This window comes from Macrobrachium nipponense, chromosome 7 (genome assembly GCF_015104395.2).
Source record: "Macrobrachium nipponense isolate FS-2020 chromosome 7, ASM1510439v2, whole genome shotgun sequence".
NCBI lineage: Eukaryota > Metazoa > Arthropoda > Malacostraca > Decapoda > Palaemonidae > Macrobrachium > Macrobrachium nipponense.
Window position 1 is genome coordinate 16,755,228 of NC_061109.1, and position 22,359 is coordinate 16,777,586.

Consider the following 22,359-nt stretch of genomic DNA (forward strand, 5'->3'; position numbering starts at 1 on the left):
ATTTTGTTCGTTTCTTTCGAGTGGAGTAACGCTCACTTAGAGAGCGGAACTGCTTTTCGCTCCCCTTTCGACTCATCTTTTTCCGCATGAGTTTGGTAAAAGAAGTATCCTCAGCTCTGACCCAAAAGCGACGCAAGATCTGATGACTAAAGCAGCAAGGAAGGAGAGTTGTTCCGTCAAGTTTTGCAGGACAGAAACTCAAAGAAACCACTCCTCTACCACGTAGTTCTCGGCCTTTCGAGGTAGATCCCATCAGGAGAGGGAATGCAAGACCTATTACAAAAAAACAACTCCAAGAAAAGAGGCTTCAGAGGAGGAAGTAATAAAGTCTGACAAAGATCTTCTTCAGACAGTGGTAGGAGCCAAGACTCAAAAATTTCTGGCAAACATGGGAGAAAAAGGGAGCAGATCCTTGGTCTATTCAGCTTCTCAAAGAAGGATACAAGATCCCTTTCTGGAAAAAAACCCTCCTTAGCAGAAAGACCGATCGATCTGTCAGCCAAGTACAGAGGGGAGTCCAAAGACTAGCGATACAACAAGAGGTTTCTATGCTGCTTCAGAAGGAGGCAATAGAAATAGTTCGGAACCTGGAATCTCCGGGGTTTTACAATCGATTATTCCTGGAGTCCCCAAGAACTCGGGCGGATGGAGACCGATTTTGGACGTGAGTTCCCTGAATCTTTTCGTGAAGAAAACAAAATTCACTATGGAGACAACGAAATCATTCTTGCTGCAGTCAGACGAGACGACTGGATGGTTTCGTTGGATCTCCAGGATGCTTATTTTCACGTCCCGATCCACCCGAACTCCAGAAAGTATCTAAGATTTGTTTACAAGACAGAAACATATAAATTTCCGAGCTCTTTGTTTCGGTCTAAATACCGCACCTCAAATTTTCACAAAACTTATGAGCAACGTAGCAGCAATGCTACACAAGAAACGCATCAGAGCCTCATTGTATCTGGACGATTGGCTCCTCAGAGGCCCATTCCTACGCCGACTGTCTGGAGAATCTTCAGAAAACAATTCGATCATCAGAAGACCTAGGTCTTCTGATAAACCACCAGAAATCCCAACTGATCCCCATCCCAGGAAATCTTGTACTTGGGGATGAGGATTCAGAGTCAGGTTTTTCGGGCTTTTCCGTCACATTGAGAACAGAACAAGCTTTAGAGAAAATAAGAAACTTCCTAAAGAAACAAGTGCTCTGCGAGGGAATGGATATGAGTCTGCTGGGGGACCCTTTCCTCGCTAGAACAGTTTGTCTCCTTGGGAAGAACTGAAACCTACGCCCTCTGCAGTTTTATCTAAATCAGCACTGGGGGACAAGAAGAAGATACTAGAGTCAATGTGTATTCCCGTTATGAACGACATGAAACACTGTCTACAGTGGTGGAACGATCCCGTCAAGCTCCAGGAAGGCCTCTCCCTAAAGCAGAGGAACCCAGACCTAGTGTTGTTTTTCCGACGCCTCGGACTCGGGCTGGGGAGCAACACTGGGGAAGAAGTTAGAAGTCTTGGGCTTCTGGAACAAGGAGCAGAAAAGTTCTACATCAATCTGAAAGAATTGACTGCAGTTTTCCTAGCTCTCAAGGAATTAGAGAGCGTAGTCCGGAACAAAGTGGTACAGGTCAACTCCGACAACACAACAGCGTGGCCTACATCAGCAAACAAGGCGGGACACACTCAGAGTCTCTGTACAGAGCAGCAAGAGAACTGCTCCTCTGGACGAAAGGAAAAAAACGTGATTCTGGTAACACGCTTCATTCAGGGAGAAAGAATGTGAGAGCAGACATCCTGAGCAGAAAAACATCAAGTATTGACAACAGAATGGACTCTCCATCAGGAAGTTTGGAAGAGTCTATGGCGAATCTGGGGGCGCCCTTGCATCGATCTCTTCGCAACAGCGCAGACAAGACGGATGGAGACTTACTGTTCTCCAGTCCCAGACCCCAAAGCAATCCACATAGATGCGTTCCTTCTGAATTGGACACATCTAGACGTGTACGCCTTTCCCCCATTCAAAGTAGTAGTACACAGAGTGTTGCAAAAGTTTTGTGGCTCACGAAGGAACCAGGATGACTCTAGTGGCACCCTTCTGCCTGACAAGAGAATGGTTCACAGAGGTACTGAATGGATGGTGGACACCCAAGAAGCCTTCCGTTAAGAGTAGATCTACTCAACACCCCCAGCCCACTTGAAAGGTATCACCAAAACCTCCAAGCTCTTCAGCTAAACTGCCTTCAGACTATCGAAAAACAAAATCACAAGAGCTAGAGGATTTTCGAGGGAGGCAGCTAGTGCAATTGCAAGAGCAAGGAGGTCTTCCACCATTAAGGTATACCAATCCAAGTGGGAGACTTTTAGAGGATGGTGCAGGACAACTCTATTTCCTCTTCCAGTACCTCTGTGACTCAGATAGCAGATTTTCTGCTATACCTCAAGAAGAGACGTAACTTTCTGCTTCTACTATCAAGGGTTATAGGAGCATGCTAGCAGCTGTCTTCAGGCATAGAAACCTTAATCTATTCTGATAATAAGGATCTACAGGATCTTCTTAGATCCTTCGAGACAACTAAGGAAAGAACTACAATCCTCAACATCTTGGAATTTGGATGTAGTCCTCAAGTTTCTCATGAGTGACAGGTTCGAACCCTTACAGAAAACATCCTTTAAGGACCTCACCATGAAAACTCTTCCTGATTAGCCTAGCAACAGCAAAGAGGGTCAGCGAAATCCATGCCTTCAGCAAAACTGTAGGTTTCAGACAGGGCAAACGCCATCTGCTCGCTACAGTTGGGATTCCTAGCCAAAAACGAACGCCCCTCTCAACCCTGGCCCAAGTCATTCGAAAATTCCGAACCTCTCGGATCTCACGGGTGAGGAAGCGAGAGAGTTCTTTGTCCGGCAAGGTCTCTGAGGCATTACTTGGAGAGAACGAGACAATTACGTGGCACTTCAGAAGGGCTTTGGTGTTTCGGTCAAGAAGCCCTCTCTGCAAAATGTCGAAGAATGCGTTATCCTTTTTTTATAAGGCAATTAATTAGGGAAGCGCATCAGCATGTACTGAAGTGGATATGAAGCTACTTAAAGTCAAGACTCACGAGGTTAGAGCCGTAGCAACCTCGGTAGCATTTAACAAAATAGATCCCTTCAGAATATCCTGGACGCAACATTCTGGAGGAGCAAGTCAGTTTTTGCGTCGCACTATCTTACGCAAGTGCAAACTTTGTATGAGGACTGCTACACACTGGGTCCGATTGTAGCAGCTCTTTTCAGTAGTGGAAAAGGGTCTACCCTTAAAACCCATAATCCAATACTCTTTTTTTCTTATCTTGGAACTATTGAAAAGTTATGGTTGTTTGTGGAGACTGGATGCAGTCTTCCACAATCATTGATCTTTAGTCAGGTGATCAACTGTTCCTTAGTAGCGCCCGGAACAAGAGTATTGAGGGAGTCTAGTCACTAGAGGTTTGACCGGTTTGACAGTCTCCAAGAGGTCTTCAGCCCCCTGGGTGGATCGCTGGACCTCATAAGGAAAGCAGACACAATGAGGCAGGATATCATTAAAGTCAGCTTCCTTAACAGGTACGAACCCGTAAGTTTGTTTTTATTAACACTTATGTCAATTCCAACGATGATAGCTGTCTCTGACCCTCCACCAAAGGTGTTAATCAGCTATATATATAACTACCAGGTGAGTTAGATGTTTGAAAATGTTATTTTCATGATAAATAAATTTTTGAACATACTCACCTAGTAGTTATATATAATTAAATTACCCTCCATCCCCTCTAGAGACTATGGGCATGGAAGATCTGAGGAATAGTTGGAACGGTTCTACGTACCTGGGTAGAGGCGCACATGTGGTGCACCTGACTACCCAATCGCGATTGCCGCGAGTTTTGAAATTCTGCCGTGACGTCAGGGACGTAAGCTATATATATATAACTATCAGGTGAGTATGTTCAAAAATTATTTTATCATGAAAATAAACATATTAAATTTCTATAGGCAATAAAAAGTGTATTCTAGTACTAAATATCATTTGTATGTTGGATAGATTATTAAGTTTAACAGATACCTTTCACAGTAAATTAAGTCTTTAGCATTTTCTTTTTCACATTACTGGCTGTTGCTTGGTTTTAGATTTTATGAAAGTGATAGCACTTCTAAAACATACTCAGCTTTTATATCTGTTACTAAACTCTGACAGTGCTGCTCCTTGCCCAGAGTGTGTCAAGTATATGGTAAGTACAGGTGTTTTGAGAGTTTTTTTTTTTTTTGTAGCTTGTGATCCTGCTACACCACTTGGCATTCTCCCTCCTGTGGTGTTTTTGTTCTCGGATGTATTGACTGAGGGATGTGGTGCACACCTGGAAGAGTTGTTAGTTTCAAGTGTGTGGGACCAGAACAACAGACACCTCCACATCAATGTCTTGGAGCTGAAAGCTGCTTTCTGGCACTGCAGGAGTTTCCGGATCAAGTAATGGGACATTCTATAGTGTTGATGAGCAACAACACTGCTGTGGTGGCATACATCAACAAGCTAGGGGTTCTAGTGTCCTTCCGGCTTCACAGGGTGGCATAACAAATGCATGAGTGGGCGATAGCACACTCAGTAGAGCTGCCATCCAGGTACATTCCAGGTTCTCAGAATGTTCAGCCACCAGTCAAGTTGTAGGGACAGAATAGTCCATACACCAAGATATTGTGGAGAGACTCTTCAAGGTGAGGAGAGTTCCAAGCACCATTGTCCAGTACAATATGAAGCTATTGGTATTTTGTTCCATAGTGCCAGATTCATCGGCTGTGATGGAGGATGCCTTCCAGCATCCATGGGACAATCTAGTAGCATAGGCTTTCCCTCCATTTTGTCTGAATCATCTAGTGATCAACAGATGGTTCTGTTATCTGAGGTTCTGAGAGAGATTCCCCTGTGGCACAACCTCTTGTGTGCCAGCCACAAGTTGAGAGGTATCACCAGGCTCTGGAAGCACTAGCACTTCACACATGGAGACTACTCAGCATCTCCTTCAAGCGAGAGGGTTTTCTTGATGCACAGCACAGCAATGATGTCTAGTTACCTGTGAAATCCTCAGCATCAGTGTACCAGGGTAAATAGGCCGTCTTCTGTAGTTAGAGCACAGCAAATGAGGTGTCTAGATACCTGTGAAATCCTCAGCAGCTGTGTACCAGGGGAAATAGGCCGTCTTCTGTAGTTAGTGTCTTTGACAAGGTTTCTCTCCAGTCAGAGCTACTTGTCAACAGGTAGTGGACTTTCTCATCTTTCTTCACTGAGAGAAGCTTCTCTCTGTCTCAGTCAATAAGAACAATAGGTCTGCCCTTGGCCAAGTCTTTAGGTTGAAAGGAATCAATCCATCTAACTTGTGGGAGATATCCATGCTCCCAAGAAGCTTCGAGTAGTGTTATGGAGGAGTCATGGGAGTTCCATTTGACAACATCTTTGAGAGAGAGAGAGAGTGAGTGAGTAAGTTTCGTGGTTTGTATTGCTGTTGAGATCGTGTAGTATATATTTGCGTTTTGGTTTTCTGTAAGAGAGAAAGAGAGAGAGAGAGGGCGCAATTAGTGGATGGATGGTTAGCAATTGAATTGACTGTTGGTGAGTTCTGGGTTGTCTGCTGGTGCGATTGGAGTTAGTTATGATCAGAGTTTTGAGTCAGTCTTTAGTCAGAGCCTGTGATGGTCTCAGTAGTATCGGCAGCAGTCTATGAGTGTTGAAGGCATTGAAAGTCAGTTAAGTTGTGTGTTATTGATTTGTTGTTTTGATGTTGCTAAGTTTGATATTGTTTGCTTTAGAGTTGTTGTGCCTGTGTTGTTAGATTTGTTGTGCTTATGAGTTTCTGTTGAGTTGTATGTGAGTTGTTGAGGGTTGTTGTTGGTGAGCTGTTGTGATTTCTTGATGTTGTTAGTGGGTGTGTGTTGGCTTGTTGTGTTGTTGTTTTTTGTGTTGTTAGTGATTGTTTGTGCAGTGGTCTTTTGTTGTGGTTGTAGTCCTTGTTTGTTTGTTGTGTTGTTGAGTTGTGGGTTTTGGTCCTTGGTGTGTTGTGTTGTTGGGTTGTGGTTCTTGGTTGTGTTGTTGTGTATTTTGGTTTGTGACAGTTGTTGGCGTTGTTCTCAGCGACCTCGATCAGCATAGCCCTGAATATCTGGAGTTGGATGAGTACATGTGTTTGTGTTTTTTGTTCTGTCTATAGGTAGGTCAATTGTCTTACGTGTATTCCGTAGTGTAAAAAGGAATGTGTGGCTGAGGGTGAGTTTGGCAGCCGGATTGGTTAAGTTTATAGGCGGGGGGGGGGATGATTTTTGGATGGTGATCCCGCCACATTAAAATTTTGGTGCCCAAACAGGGCCTGCTGGTGCGGCAGCTGCAGGACAATTGGGGTAGTGATGTGTGATTGGTGTGGAAGGAAAGTGAGGATGGAAGGGTTGAAGGAGATGGAGAGGCTGAAGCAGGATTTGCAGTTAGCAAGGGAAGCTAAGAAAAGATTGGGAGTGGAGATGAGAGGTTGAGGGTAGAGAGTGAGGAGCTGAAGAGCGAGTTAGAGGAAATGAGAGGAATGCTAAGGAGTGCGAGAGTGGAAATGAAAGAAGAGGTGAAAGGAGCAGAAGAGAGAATGGTTGAGAAAAGGACAAAAAATTCGGAGTAATGATGAATGCAGTGCAGAAATTGATGAAGGGATTCATGGGAGAGTGAGCAGTATGAGGTAGGCCTACTGGGTCTTGTGATGGGCCAGGAGTGGTAAAAAAAAGTGAAGACTGAGTGGATGAGAGTATGAGTGACGAAAGTGATTTGGTTGTGATAAGTAAGGGAAAGAAGGGGAAGACACAGGATAAGGTAAAACCTGAGACAAGAATAAGAAGGGGCTGAGGAAAAGAAGCAGACTAAGGGAAAGAAGGCTAGTAAGGGTGACGGACAGGATGAGACTAGGACTGAATAACATAGGGGAAAGGGCTGAGAGTGATTTAGATAGCAGTAAGGGTGGAAACAGGTGGGTAGAGAGAAAGAAAGGTAAGAAGAGCATAATCAAGAGTATGGACGTGAGTATGGAAGTGGATCGCTGTATTCGGAAGAGGGAAAGAAGGGTCAGAATGGAAGTAGCGAAAGTGAGAGTGAGAGTGAGCAGGAAGTACGAAAGGCTGTGTATATGAGAGAGGTACCCCGATGTGCACAATATCGAGGGAGGGTTTTTATATGGAGTAGGGACATAGGGGACTTTTTTTAAGGAATATGAGAAGTATTGTGATGGCTAAGTATGGGGACTTTTTTAAGGAATATGAGAAGTATTGTGAGGCTAAGTATGGGGATTTTTTAGGAATATGAGAAGTGTAGGCTAAGTATGGGATGACAAGAGAGTCTGGGCAAGAAAGTTAGGTAACTTCTTGACGGATTTTTGGTGAGTACGTATGAGGTAAGGATGAGTGTAAGGAATGTGCCATATGGTGTGAAAGGCAGGATTGTGGAACAGGCAAAGAGGATAAAGAGTAGCATTAGATATAGGAGAAAGCATGATTTTGAAGAGGCAAGAATTAATGTTGGTGAGTCGTCAATATATGTCAGTAGGTTAGAAACATTAGCTAGGAAAAAGTTTGGGGGATGAAGGAGTAAATGAGTATAAGGAGTTAGTGTGAAAGTTGTTAGCGACTGTACCAGAGAGCACCTACGAGTTTATGAATCTAAAACGTAAGGAGAAATGAGATGGACGAATGAAAAGGTTGACGTGGAATAAACATTTTAGAAATAGTAGAGGATTACGAGTTAGATAGGTGTATGAAAGAGAGTAGAAGTGTTAGTGTTAGGACTGAAATAGCTGAGGTTATACCAGAGTTTAAAGCTATAGGGAGGCAGTTTAGAAGGGCCAAGGCAAATGACAGAGCGAGTGGTTGATACGAGCATTAGAGCAAGTAACATGAGTGTAGTTAGCCCTAAAAGAGATAGGAGTGCAAGTGTCGGAAGATTAGGGTCAGTTAGTTGTGAGTGAGAGTAGCAGTGTTACAGATGTGGTAAGCCAGGACACAGGAGAATGAATGTCGGTGAAGGATATTAGGGGCGTGTTTCGGGTGTGGGCAAATGGGCCACTTAGTGAGTGAGTGTAAGAAAGATAGGGGTATTAAATGTTACAGGTGGGCAGATAGGGCATATAGCGAGTAGATGTCAGGGTACCTGTATGAACGAGGTTTGCAGTAATTTTGGAAAGAGTGGGCATTATGCTAGGATGTGTAAGGAGCTGCATGCAAAGTGTGTTGAATGTGGAATGGAAGGTCATGTAGCGAGTGTGTGTAGTGAAAGAGGATGAGTCAGGCTGGGAATTCAGGAAACTAGGTGTTGAGGGGATGTAGTTGGGTGGGTCCTCTAGTATCCCACAGTGTTCGGGAGAATGTGATGAGCAGTTGAGGGTGAATAAATGTGAGCCGAGTCAGTGAGCAAATGGGTCTGGAAGATCGGCAGTTGGTGTTGGTTGAGTATGGAAGAAAGCGGAAGAAAGAAAGAAAGAAAGAAAGAAATGTGAACTGCATGATAGAGAGGTTAGTGTTAGGGTAAAAATGGTGGTATAAGGCACATAATACGGATGACTTTGAGGGAATGAATGATACGTATAGCGTGTGTGGGTTTGAATTGTCAGGGTTTTGGTAAAAATTTGGCAAGAGTAAGGACGTGGTTGGCAGTATGAATGAAATGAGTCTCTTCAGGAGTTTGGCAGGAGTGTAAATGAGGTGAGTGATTTAGTGGCAGAGTTACGAGAGATATTAGCAAACGAGTTGGAAGGGGTAGATGAGATGGTGAGTGGAATTTGGGAGGATGGTAGTGAGGGAGATGGTAGTGGGAGTCTGACTGGAAGTGGTTTGGGAGAAGTGGATGACAGTGTAACTGAGAGTGTGTATGAGGGCTCTCAAACAAGATCCAGGGGGTCTGCATCCGAGCATCTGTGGGTGTTATGAGTGTAAGGAGACGCTGTCAAATGTAACGGGGGAGGAAATATGGAGGAGTCATGGGAGTTCCATTTGACAATGTCTTTGAGAAGAGAGAGAGAGAGAGTGAGTGAGGTGAGTAAGTTTCGTGGTTTGTATTGCTGTTGAGATCGTGTAGTATGTATTTGTGTTTTGGCATTTCCATAAGAGAGAGAGAGAGAGAGAGAGAGGGGCGTAATTGGTTGATGGATGGTTAGCGATTGAGTTGGCTGTTGGTGAGTTCTGGGTTGTCTGCTGGTATGGTGGAATTAGAATTATGATCAGAGTTTTGAGTCAGTCTTTAGTCAGAGCCTGTGATGTGATGGTCAGTAGTGGTCTATGAAGTTATTGAAAGTCAGTTAAGTTGTGTGTTATTGATTTGTTGTTTAGTTGTTGTTAAGTTTGATATTGTTTGCTTTAGAGTTGTTGTGCCTGTGTTGTTAGATTTGTTGTGCTTATGAGTTTCTGTTGAGTTGTATGTGAGTTGTTGAGGGTTGTTGTTGGTGAGCTGTTGTGATTTCTTGATGATGTTAGTGGGTGGGTGTTTGCTTGTTGTGTTGTTTTTTGTGTTGTTAGTGGTTGTTTGTGCAGTGGTCTTTTGTTGTGGTTGTAGTCCTTGTTTGTTTGTTGTGTTGTTGAGTTGTAGAGTTGTGGTCCTTGGTTGTTGTGTTATTGAGTAGTGGGGTTGTGGTCCTTGGTTGTTGTGTTGTGGTCTTTGGTTGTTGTTGTGTTGTTGTTGGTTGTGTATTGGTTTGTGACGGTTGTTGGTGTCTCAGTGACCTCGACCAGCTGACAGCACAGCATAGCCCTGAGTATCTGGAGTTGGGTGAGTACATGTGTTGTTTTTTGTTTTTTGTTCTGTGAAGGTAGGTCAACTGTCCTGCATGTGTATTCCTAAGTGGAAAGAGGAAAGTGTGGCTGAGGGGGAGTTTTGGCAGCCAGATTGGTTAAGTTTATGTGGTGGGGGTGATTTTTGAGCTTGTGATCCCATCACAGTGTTGCCCACCCAAGGAACTCAGGCCCCCTGAGTGGGACATGACTCTCATCTTGAAGAGCATAACTCATGCACTGTATGAACCTTTGAGAGTCATCAGACAGATCTGAATTTGAAGACTGTTCTCTTGCTTGCCATGGCTTCAGCGAAGAGAATAAGCAAGCTTTATGGCTTCTCTTTTGATATTATGTACTTGAGGGGATGGGGATCTGTTAGGCTTAAGTTTGTTCTGGAGTTTGTGGCGAAGAATCAGAATCCTTCGATCCCTGACAATGGATTTAAGTCCTTTTTGGTCTCCTTCCTAGAGGACTTAGTTGGTAGTGATCAGGATGAGATGCTATTGTGTCCAGTTAGGGTGCTGCTACAGTACTATCTTAAGAGAACCCAACATCTCCGGCCTGAGTATCGATGCCTCTTTGTTAGTACTGACTTGCCCAAGAAAGAGGAGTCCAAGAACACACAAATAGGTGTATACATCATCTGATGAGAAAAAATTGGGTAAGATCCAGGCGAGAGCTCATGAGATCAAGGACATACCCTGTTCCTGGTATTCCAGACAGGTATTACAGGCAGGTGTGAGGTTGCACTACAAGTCCTTGGACACGTTTTCCTTGGGTTCTGTGGTGGCAGCCCAACTAGTTGTATAGCTCACCTAGCTCCCCTAAAGGAACAGGTACCATCTCTTCTGAGGTATACAGTAAATGAGATGGTGTGTATGAGTGACCAGTCTCCTTCCTTTTCTCTTTCAACTTTCTCTCTGGACAGATAAGGATTGCAGGTGAGTGACGTGTCCTTTGTCTCTGAGGATTGATTGAATGCATGGCCTCCTCCTCTCTAGACAAGGGGAGAGAGGGATAGGCAATAAAACAAATCCTTTGGTTTTAATAGCAAGTTTTATTGTCTCCAATGCATACTGGTTCTTTTAGTCTTCAGTAAGGTAATGGAACCGAACTCTACTTTACACCCAGAAGTCTAGAAGTTGAACATTGCATTTGTTCAGTTTGCTAGAGGTATGGGATTCCTTCCTCAGCTCTTTTCAGACCAGGAAGGTGTTCCCAGGTGGGTTGAACCAACAGTCAGTTCAGGGAAGTGCCCAGACTCCCCCCACCAGTGGTTAAGTCTCCTCATTCTGGTACACGGGCTGGAAGGCAAAGTGGACTGCAGACAGACAGACAGCTAAATCCGAGGTAAAGAACTTTAGGTTTGTAGGTTAGGAAAAATGCAAGTTACATACTTTAAAAATCAGCTATTTCATATAAAGTAACATCAGGGGTTTGCTGCAGCTTTTGTTTGCTAATTTTCAGTTATTCTATGGCTGGATTTTGGTGAAGTATTATTGCTTATTTGAGTAGCCTTTAAGCTTTAATAGCTTTCAGGATAATTTTTCCTAGTTCTTTGATTATTATTATGTCGGATTCAAGTTCACCTAGTTTCGCTATTGTAGCAAAATTTGCAAACCAGTTTTATCCAATCTTCACATGATTCTCATACAATTTGCTGTACTATATGTAGTGGGCAGAAATATTTAGTAGGGAGAAAACTTGTGCTAAATGTAATGATTAGCAAGAGTTAAAGGTACTTAATCTCAACTAGACATTTGAGAGGGTTAGAAAGAGGAAAGCGGCCTCTAGAATTCCACCCTACCCAAGGTTAGAAGATGGCTCTGTTATTCCTTCTTCCCCTCTTTCTCATTTTTCTCCAGCTACTAGCCCTTCTACTTTTAATCCACCATTCCTGCGCCTGGTGCTCTTGCTTCTGTACCAGTCTAGAGTCCAGGTTTGTCAAGAAAATTAACCTATTAGTGGATTCAGTAGCGGAGTTAAGAGCGTCACTGAAGGCGTCGGTGGTAAAATGTATTCAGATGGCACCACTTCCCATATTGTGACAAGTTACTGTACAGTGTTAGTGGAGGAGGTGGCTACCTGTCCCGCCAGTTCTCCCAGACGAAGGTCCCTGTCATACTCCCCTAAACCTGGGAGGAGTCATACCACAGGTCCAAGGGAGGTCTTTGGGTTTTGCCTATTGGTAGTCACCCCCTCAACCATACCTGTTGTTGTCCCAGGTGTCAGTAGGACTAACATCACTGTCCTGCTCCCCCAGCCTTGGGAGAAGACATACCAGGTTCAAGGGGGGCTGATGGGTTTAGACCTACAGTAGTAACTATCCAAACTAGACTTTTGGAAGGGGAGATCCTCCACCCACTGAGCCAAGACCTAGAATTCTCAGATACCTCAGATCTATGTTAGGGAATCATATTGGAAACCAGGAAGTTTACAGGATGTTAGAGAGCTGAAAGCTATTTTCTTAGGGCTTCAATGATTCTCCTCCTTTGTTTGCAACAAGACTATGGAAGTCCACTCACTCAGACATACCACAGCTCTAAAGTTCATATGAAAGCAAGGAGACACTATCTCCTCTTCTCTTCCAAGCACCTGGCACCAGCTCCTGAACATCCAGCTACAGCTCCTAACACCAGTTCCCGAGCACCTGGCTACAGTTCTTAAGTGCCAAGCACCAGGTCTCAAGCATCAAGCTACAGCTTTTGGGCTCCTGACACCAGCTCCTAGGCACTCAGTGTTAGATTTTGGGCCACCTGCATTCAGCTCTCAAGGGCCTGGCACTAGCTCCCAAGCATCCAGCTACAGCTCCCGGGCTCCTGGTGCCATCTCCCAAGTGCCCAGCATCAGCTCTCAAGCGCCTAGTGCCAGCTCCCGAGCATCCAGCTACAGCTCCCAGTGCCTGTTCCCGAGCACCTGGCTCCAGCTCCCAAACAACCAGCTACAGCTCCTGGTGCCAGCTCCCAGGCCCCCAGCGCCAGCTCCCGGGTTCCGAGCACCAGCTCCCGAGCACCTGGCACCAGCTCTCAAGTACCTGGCACCAGCTTCCAAGTGCCCAGTACCAATTCTCTAATAATACCTATCTCCGTCTTCTGAGTGCCAAGCTCCTGCTTACAGACATGAATCACATCCTTGACTCCATGATGAGCCATTCTTGGCACCCAATAAACAGTAGTTAGCTGAAATTATGGTCTTTCTCTCAAAGAAACTCCCTCCAAAATGCCCTCTTCGCTGTCCAAGAAAGCTCTGGAGGAAGTTGGTAATTGACTTTTGGCTAAGAGGGATAGTCCGTAGGGGATGTCTGTTTTTCATCACGGGGGAAGCTCCTTTGGGAGTTACTGCTTCCTCCCAAGGGAACTTCTCCGATCTAGTCTAATTTTCCCGACACACTGAGTTTTCATCAGCAAAGGTTAGTTTTCCGTCAGCCATACTTGTCCCACTTGTTAAGTACCTCTTGAGATTATCGGTCTCTTGGACTTGGTTAGTTGAAGCTCTGACCAAACAAAATGAGAATTTCAAGGAGTTAAAGAACAACATTGCCTCAGACTGGCTACAAGTACCATCTACAGCAGACAAGACTATCAGAGATGGCTCTATTGAGGTTGCAGCTCTCTTCTCCTTGGGAGTATTGGAGGAGGATAATTATGGCAGTCATTTACAACTTAAAGGGTTATACCGACACAGAATTCTACCCTTGGTTTTCACCATTGGACCCCATCTTTTCCTGCAGGGTACTGTGGGGGAAAATGGCTTTTGACCTCCAGGAGTAGTCCAATCAGGATCTACTGTCAACAAGAGACCTTGTACTGTGGACAAATCAAAATAGAGTGATTCTAGTTACTTGATTTGTTCAGGTCATTGCAAGATGCAGGTATCAATCTTCTATCAGTGTTTACCAGGCTAAGTGGGCACATTTCCTAATTGGTGTCTCAGACATGTCTATTTTTCTGAGACATCTGTGACCCAATTGCGGATTTCCTCCTTTATCTGAGGAAATCTAGAATCTCTCGTCCTCCTCCAAATCTTACAACCTCATCAATCATTGGATACATCCAAGCAAAGGAAGGAAGATCTGGTTTCCTGGAACCAGTACATAGTGTTGAAGTGGCTGACAAGTCTTTCTTTTGAACCCCACATTCCTCTTCTCTGCAAAACCTTTTCCAGAAGACACTCTTCCTTTGCCTTGACTAGCACTGCTAAACATATTAGCGAGATCCAAGCCATTCATAAGGGAAGGTATTCACTAAGAGAGACAGTTTACTCCTTTCCATGGTTTTTTTTATCCAAGGACAAGGACCCAAACACTGGACCCATTCTTGCTCTATTAAGAATTCTCAGTTCTGAGGGATAAGAGAGTTCTTTGTCATGTTAGGGCTTTCAGGTAATTACCTGAACAGAACCGAGAAGATCAGAGGGCCATCCATTAACCTCTGGTGTTCTGTTAAGAACCCGTCTCACCCTCTGACTAAGGAAGTATTGTTCTTCATCCAGAGGGACTTAATTTCTGAGGCAAATTCTCAGAGTCAGGTGGGTATTCTGCCTATTTTTAAGAAAGCTCTTGATGTCAGGACAGTCTCTACCCATTAGCTTTCAGGCACAATATGCTCCTTACTTGCCATTCTGCAATCAACCTATTGGAAGGGCAAATTGATCATCGTGTCTTACTATTTTAAAAAAGTGTTTGTAATTGCAGTACCTTGGTCGGGACCATTATCAGTGACTGTCGGGTATTGGGTGGAGGAAGCACAGGAATTTCTCTTACTTATCTTCTTGAAGTAAGGTGTCGAGTTTTGGGGGGTACAATGTACCTGGAGTACCCACCAGTTCAGTGGATGGGTTTTGATTTTTTATTGTAGGTGACATTGGTGTCTGATTGTTTTGTATATTTGTACTATGTCCCATGGCAAGGTCACTTCTTTATACTTTGCTAGCCATCAGTAATATCCTTTGCTGCAAAGCTCCCGCTTAAGTAGAGGTGCCCCACACAGCTCAACTGCCAGGTTAGATGAGCACCAACCAGAAAGCAGTTTTCACTTTGCAGTAGTTCTTCTTACCAGATAAGAATTGTTTGAGTGCTAGAAGTTTTCTATTTCAAAGTAATTATCATTCTTTAATATTTTGGAGTAGCATATGTCCATTTCTTTATCTTCCCCACTTTTCAATGTCAGATTCAGCTATGTAATTACCTGGTAAGTTACTTAGATGAAAATGATATTTTCATAATAAAATTAAAGTTTCATATACACTTACCAAGTAACAAGTAAGTAATTACAGAGTCAGAGGCCACTCTCCTCCCATTGGATGGACAAAAGGGCACAAACACAAATGAAGACATCTGCTAAATCATATCCAGTATTACCGGAAGTGGCTGGGTCTGTCACCTACACTAAACAATCGGGGGTAAGAACAGAACCCTGCCATAAACTGGGGGCCTGTACTATTAATGAAACTAAATTTTATTATGAAAATATCATTTTTTTGTTAATTATTTTCTAAGTTTTTGCCTTCTTCTTGGTAATATTGTTGAAAATGTATAATTTCTCTTTAATACTCTACGTATCAGCAGTCTGATTGTACACTTAGTACGAATATGCTTGTTGCAGTTCTTTCACTGTGATTTTTTTAAATTAGTGCATTGTACTGTACGTATAGGCTGTGCTTTGATATTTTACACTGCAGGCTTTGCCTATACTTTTTTCCCTAAGCAAATGTATAGGTTGGCATGCATACTGTCATCTTACTTTAGACAAGGATCATCATCTGTTGTCTGGCAGTTGCAGTGGACAGGTGTGTGTCCCTGACCTTACCTGCAGACATGCTATGACTGGCTGCTTGTCCAACAGTTGCAACTCTCAATAGATGCTGCTGTGGTCATGTAAATGTCATCTGCTTTGGATTCATCAGCTTTGTCTCCTATCTTGACTGCACAAGTACAGTACAGGCGGTCCCCGGGTTACGACGGTTCCGGCTTACGACGTTCCGAGGTTACGACGCTTTTTCTTAAATATTCAATGGAAAATCTGTCCTGGGTTACGACGCTTGTTCCGAGGTTACGACGCTGACGCTTCCGACGCTCCGAGTAACGACCGCTTTTAAAAAACGCATACTATGATAAAAATCCTTATAGTGTTTAGCACAGTATATTAATAAAAATAAGTTTCTGGTTAGATTACAACAAATTTTGAGATTATGATGATTTCGACACTTTTTACGTTGTATTTTTCTGTTTTTTTAGTGACGCCTCATATGCGGAACTAGTTTCCGACGCGAATGAATACATTTATAGTTTAACATATAACAGTCAGCGCCAAGCAAATAATGAAAAAATCATTGCTTGTTTCCAGTAATAATAACAAAACGAAGTTTCTGGTTAGATTACAACGCAAATTCCAAGTATCCAAAGAGAGACATTATCCAGTAATTTGATCAGAGAGAGAGAGAGAGAGAGAGAGAGAGAGAGAGAGAGAGAGAGAGAGAGAGAGAGAGAGAGAGGCGTCTTCCGACGCTCGAGTTAACGACGCTTTTAAAAAACGCACATACTATGATAAAAATCCTTTATAGTTTAGCACAGTATATTAATAAAAATAAGTTTTCTGGTTAGATTACAACAAAAATTTGAGATTATGATGATTTTCGACACTTTTTATGTTGTATTTTTCTATGTTTTTTAGTGACGCCTCATATGCGGAACTAGTTTCGAGCGAATGAATACATACTAGTTTACATATAACAGTCCAAAAGCGCAAATAATGAAAAAATCATTGCTTGTTTCCAGTAATAATAACAAAACGAAGTGCTGGTTAGAGTACAACGCAAATTCCAAGTAATCCAAAGAGAGACATTATCCAGTAATTTGATCAGAGAGAAGAGAGATAGAGAGGAGAGAGAGAGAGAGAGAGAGAGGAGAGAGAGAGAGAAGAGAGAGGCGTCTTCCGACGCTCCGAGTTAAGGACAGAGAAGTGTTCGTTTCGTTAAACGCTCTGACTCATGCCAGTAAAGGTTTGTTTTTGATACTAATAATATAAGCTATTTAAAGATACGTTTTACTTTAATTAGTCTATATGAATACGTAAATAGTAAATCAACTGTTCTTGTAGCCCTCAATATTTGGCAAAATCGAAGTATCCAAAGAGAGAACATTATCCAGTACGTAATTTGATCAGAGAGAGAGAGAGAGAGAGACGAGAGAGAGAGAGAGAGAGAGAGGAGAGAGAGAGAGAGAGAGAGAGAGAGAGAGAGAGACGCTTTGGTTGGGCAACAATGGTCTCGGGGGTTTTTATAGCTTCCTTCTGCTTGATGATCATGGATATTGTAGAAGGATTTCGACCATACTCGTTTGCCAAATCGACGATACGAACGCCACGTTCATAGCTTGCTATAATTTCATGTTTTGCTTCCATCGAAATCATTTCTGGGTTTTTCTTATCACCTGCTTTGTCTTTAGCTTTGAGACCCATGGTTAATAATAAAATAGACAAATAAACACGAAAAATAGGCGCAAATACAACGAACTAAACAACGACGTGTTAACATGCAGCACCAACAAACAAACAGACTGAACGCCATTTATCGGTCGCCTATACAACTAACACTCATCGCAAAATCGTATCTCAAATATTTCGTTGTATATCAAAGCTTGTATTTTCGCAAATTTTCTGTTATATCTCAAAACATTCGTATATTAGGGCAATCGTATGTCAAGTTTCCAATGTAATTTGATCAGAGAGAGAGAGAGACGCTTTGGCAACAATGGTCTCGGGGATTGACGAGAGAGAGAGAGAGAGAGAGAGAGAGAGAGAGAGAGAGAGAGAGAGAGAGAGAGAGAGAGAGACGCTTTGGCAACAATGGTCTCGGGGATTGACGTAACGTTTATTTTCTGAACAGATAGGACAGAGAATGTTCGTTCATTAAACGGCCTCTGACTCATGGCAGGAAATGTTTGTTGATACTAATATATAAGCCTATTTAAAGATACATTTACTTTAATTAGTCTATAGATACGTAAATAGTATCAGCTGTTCTTGTAGCCCTCAAGATTTTGCAAAATCACTCCAGGTTGTACATAAAACTTCAAGAATTGTAGTTGTCACCAGAGGATACAATAGTTTTTACCTTCAAGAACCAGCATTCTTTTATGAAAATAACTCCAGGTGTACATAAAACTACAGGAACAACATGTAGTGTCAACCAAAGGATTACAAGTAAGGTTTTTATAACTTTTTATTAGTTTAAGACATATTTCCAAGCGTCGTTCCGGCTTACGACGATTTTCGGCTTACGACGCGTCTCAAGAACGGAACCCCCGTCGTAACCGGGGACTGCCTGTAGTACTTTCCTGCACAGGCCAACCCAGTCTCACCCCAGCAGGCCCACCTACTTGTTAGCTGTTTTTATTACTGCCAACAGACCTTCCATTGCTACAGATAATTCTTATGTATTTTGCGTGAAAGAGCAGGTATATTCTTTGCATTTCATAATATGGTGCAACAGCAATTAAGGCGTAACTGATTGTGGCCATACACTACTTCCATCACTGCAGCCCAGATCGAAGATATCTTACTCCTGAAACCCAGTTGACAGTGTCTGCATTTCTTTAGATTGGCTGACCCTAGGTACTGTTATTCAGAGCAGCTTTGCCAGCCACCTTTTGGGATTTTGGGATTTTAGAAACAAACATGCTTCTCTACCACCTTCATCTTCTGTGGTTCATTCACCTGTGAAGAAGTGTTTCAGTTGTAATGCAGACAGCTGTCAAGATAAAGTTTGCTTGGTGGTAACCACCCAGATCAGTCTAGACTACTTCACTCTCAAGCTTCAACTTAATTGCAATGGTCAGGATGATGATTATGACCACAAACACTATCGATTGTAGGAATTGTAACTGTGACCACTTTATACATAGACAAAGATTATCATCAATGCTGTCTGTGCCAAGGATGCATAAAAAGATGGCCTTCTGGCAGCAGCAGTAGCAGAACTGGGTTTGCAGCTACATCCAAACAATGTGATGATGACCAACTAGAAGATTTCTTGATTAAGATTGCTGGATGGGAAATCCCAAGTAAAGCACAGCATATTCTGACCACTACATCATCAGTTTCTTGATTGGACAGTCTAACTGCATGTGTGTGCAAGTACTTGCCTGGGCATGATTACAGTATAATTCAAGACAAGCAACTTTCTTTGTCATTGGAGGTTTGAAGGAAGTTTCAGTAGAGCAGCTCTGATTCTCTCTCAAGGCAAAATGTCATCCAGAGTTCAGAATCGTGTGATGAGCTCTCTATGTAGGAAAGATCATGGGTGGTGGCCATGAAGAACTGCAAGGCTGTTTACCCCCCTATCATATCAGTTTAGGCCTCATCTGCAGTAAAGTCCGAAGGTTTGTGTATGTGTAGGAACACAAGACAAAATTTTTAAGTAATTTGTATTTTTCCTAACAAACAAACCTGAGGTCTTTACATAAATGGCCTACCTCTAGCCCCCCTCCCTTATTCTTCTTCCAGGGACAAAAGGTTTAAAGTAAAAAATATACCAAATGGATGGATGGCTGGGATTCCTCCTACTATCAATAGCCAGCTAATCAATCTACCTTGTTTTTAGTTCAAATGGCCGGCTCCAACTTGTGATGGAAGCAAATCCCCTATGTAGAGAGCTCTGGTTTGTATGTTAGGAAAAATACAAATTACTTCAAAATTTGTCATATCAAAGTTACTACTCATTCCTCGCCCATCCAGTTTAATTAATTAGCCTACCAATGCTGCAGTTAAGGCTTATTTCATTGTTTCACCATGTCATTGTCTTCCAACTGATCGAAACACTTGTACAATGAGGGTTTGTATGATGTTACACTTTTGTTTGAGAATAATTTGAATTTATATTGATGAGGGTCTTGTAACCTATTCATAATTAACATAGGTCCTACTCGAAAGAGGTGCTCATCCAGATGGAAGTCGGAAAAACCGATGTACGCCATTGCTTATAGCTGTTAGAGATGGATTTTCAGAAGGGGTCAAGGTAAGAGATTATAACTTGTGCGAGTGAAAATGTAATACGATATTCAGCATTAACAAAAGCTCCATGCATAAAGATGTTGTTATAGCCAGAAATAAAGTAATTTGGAATACAGTGGTACCCCCGTATTCGCAGGGGATGCGTAACAGACCCCCCCGTGAATGGTTAGAACCCACGAATAGTTGGAACCCCTATAAAAATGCTTTAAACCTCCTATTTTCTTAGTTAAAACTCAAGAAAAACCCCACTAAAAATTGTTATACCTGGTTTTTTAAATAGTTTTATCACAAAAAGTACATTTGTTCCGACACGGCATACAAACCTTCGGTCCTTTTACAATAGGAAGGTACTAGCGGTCAGCTGGATAGGTCGTAAGCTTTCGAACAAGGGGTTCAGTAGTTAACTGCTTGTCCGACAGGCGCGCTAGCGCGCGACTGGGAGGTAAACAAATCACTTTTGCTTTCGGCCTGCTGGCGTGTAGACGTGTATCATCGCTCTCTGCCCGCTTCATCGTCGTTGCTTTCGCATGGGTTGTGTTTTCTTTTTTCTATTTATCTAGTGAAAACTGAATGTAAGTACAATCATTTCTATTTATTTCCATTGAATTCAATTGTGAATTAAAGGATCTTGGTTTTCTCCACTGCCCTCCGATTACCCGAGTGCCGGGACTGAAGGGCGTAAGTGCGGGAATTCATTTTTCCCAGAAATGATCCTCGTATTGTGTATGCTCGGTGCCGAGGGTGGGAGAGCGCTCGCTCCGAGCTTATATTTTGGTTGGAAATGTGTAGAGAAAATCGTAAGTAAGTGCCCTTTTCATTTATATTTTTTTTGACCTGTATGCTCGTTGCCGAGCGAATGCGCTCGGCACGAAAAATTATTCTGTATGGAAGTGGAATCGCTGTACAGTATTCTTTTTCATTTTCATATATTTATTTGTGATTGTAGCAATACTCATTTTGGATCAGTTTTCGCTCTTACCCGGAAATTGATCCTTTCCCCTTTTTATTTGAATGAAGTGAAATCGCAAGTGCAGTTCTTTTTCATTTTCATATATTTTATTGAGATTGCATTATTTACTTGGATCAATGTTTCCGCTATTTCCGGGAATTGATCCTTCCCCTTTTTATTTTGTATGAAGTGAAATCGCAAGCGCAGTATTCTTTTTCATTTTTTCATATATATTTTGATTGCATCAATTCATTATGGATCAAGGTTTCCGTTCTATAATCGGGAATGGATCTTTACCCTGCGCGGTACCGAGGGCGCAAATGCGCTCGCTCCGAGCCCTTATTCATTGTGAAGTGAATCGTAATGCAAGATTCTTTTTCATGTTATTCCTTTATTATTGATTGTATCAATATTTATTTTGGTTCAAGTTCCGCTCAGTCAGGAATTGATCCTTATGCCCTTGCATTCGGTGCCGAGGGCACGATTGCTCTCGGGCTCTTATTATTATTGTTGGGTTACATGGGTGCTGTGCGGGGGTGGAGAACGAGAATCCCCCCCCCCCGCTCAGCTCCCACAGATGGCCCTTCCCCTTCGGGGGGGAGGTTATCTGGGTTCTTCTCCTCGCCCGATCCGTCGAGCACGGGGGAGGGCGCTCGGTGCCCGATGTACAATTGTATTCGGGGTCTTCCGCTCGTTCCGGTGTGGGGCTCACCCCCCCGCGCGAGGGACTTCCCCCCACTAATCACTACTAACTGTTATTTCCGCAGGTGCTATTGCCACGAGGGTGGACCTTGGTGAGGTATGGGCGTCCTTCGATTTGCAGGGCTGCCTAGTGTCCAGGGGCGGCGGTTTCTATGTCTCTGGCCTGCTGCGGTCACCCATGGGAGTGGTGACCACGACAACGATATCGACTCCAGGTGACGACGTCCCTCCTCACCTGTTGTACTCGCCTCATGTGGTAACAGTCTTGCCTACAGCCGCTGTGAAGTGCCGTTCGCCGTACTGAGAGGGGGGTCGTGCCGCGCCGCTCGTTGTTGCCGCGCTGCCGCGACCACACTTCCGCTGCCCTAGAGCTCGCCCCTGGACCTGCCGCCGGTACCAGGATGTTACTGGCTGCTGCTCCACCTCCTGTGTTTCCGGTGCTGCCTGCCGTACCTGCCGATTCTGTACTGACTGTCCATGCAGTTGCTGCGCTGGCTGTCCCTGCCGTTGCTGCGCTGGCTTGTCCCCTGCCGATGCTGTGCTGGCTGTGCCTGCTGTTCCTGAGATGCCCATACCTGCTGACGTCGTCCCTGTTCGTGGTGGTACTACCCCAGACTTTGGTCTGTCTGTACAGGTGCGTCCGGGCCCTGTGGCTTCGGCTACAGCAGCCCCGGCTCCGCCCTGGATGGCAGATCTTATTACGTCTGTCCTGAGGAAGCTGACGAAGAAGAGGAGGAACTCGCCTTCATCTTCTTCATCGTCTGTCAGCTGCCGCCTCTTCCCCTTCGATTTCTAAGGCTTCACAGCCGAGGAAGAAGAAGGTTGCCTTGCCTCCTCCTCCTAAGAAGTCTCCCTCGGGAGCTTCTCGGGACCCGTCTCACCTCGGTGGGACGGGAG

At 43.6% G+C, this 22,359-nt stretch overlaps 1 protein-coding gene across 1 annotated transcript in view; it reads left to right on the forward strand.

The window, feature by feature from the left end:
• Window positions 1-22,359, forward strand: part of LOC135217546 (ankyrin repeat and SOCS box protein 12-like) — a 123,041-nt gene that overhangs the window by 51,159 nt on the left and 49,523 nt on the right. Inside the window, exon 4 of the mRNA XM_064253514.1 lies at window positions 19,717-19,815. Coding sequence (XP_064109584.1) covers window positions 19,717-19,815 — 99 coding nt within the window. The remainder of the gene's footprint in view (window positions 1-19,716; window positions 19,816-22,359) is intronic.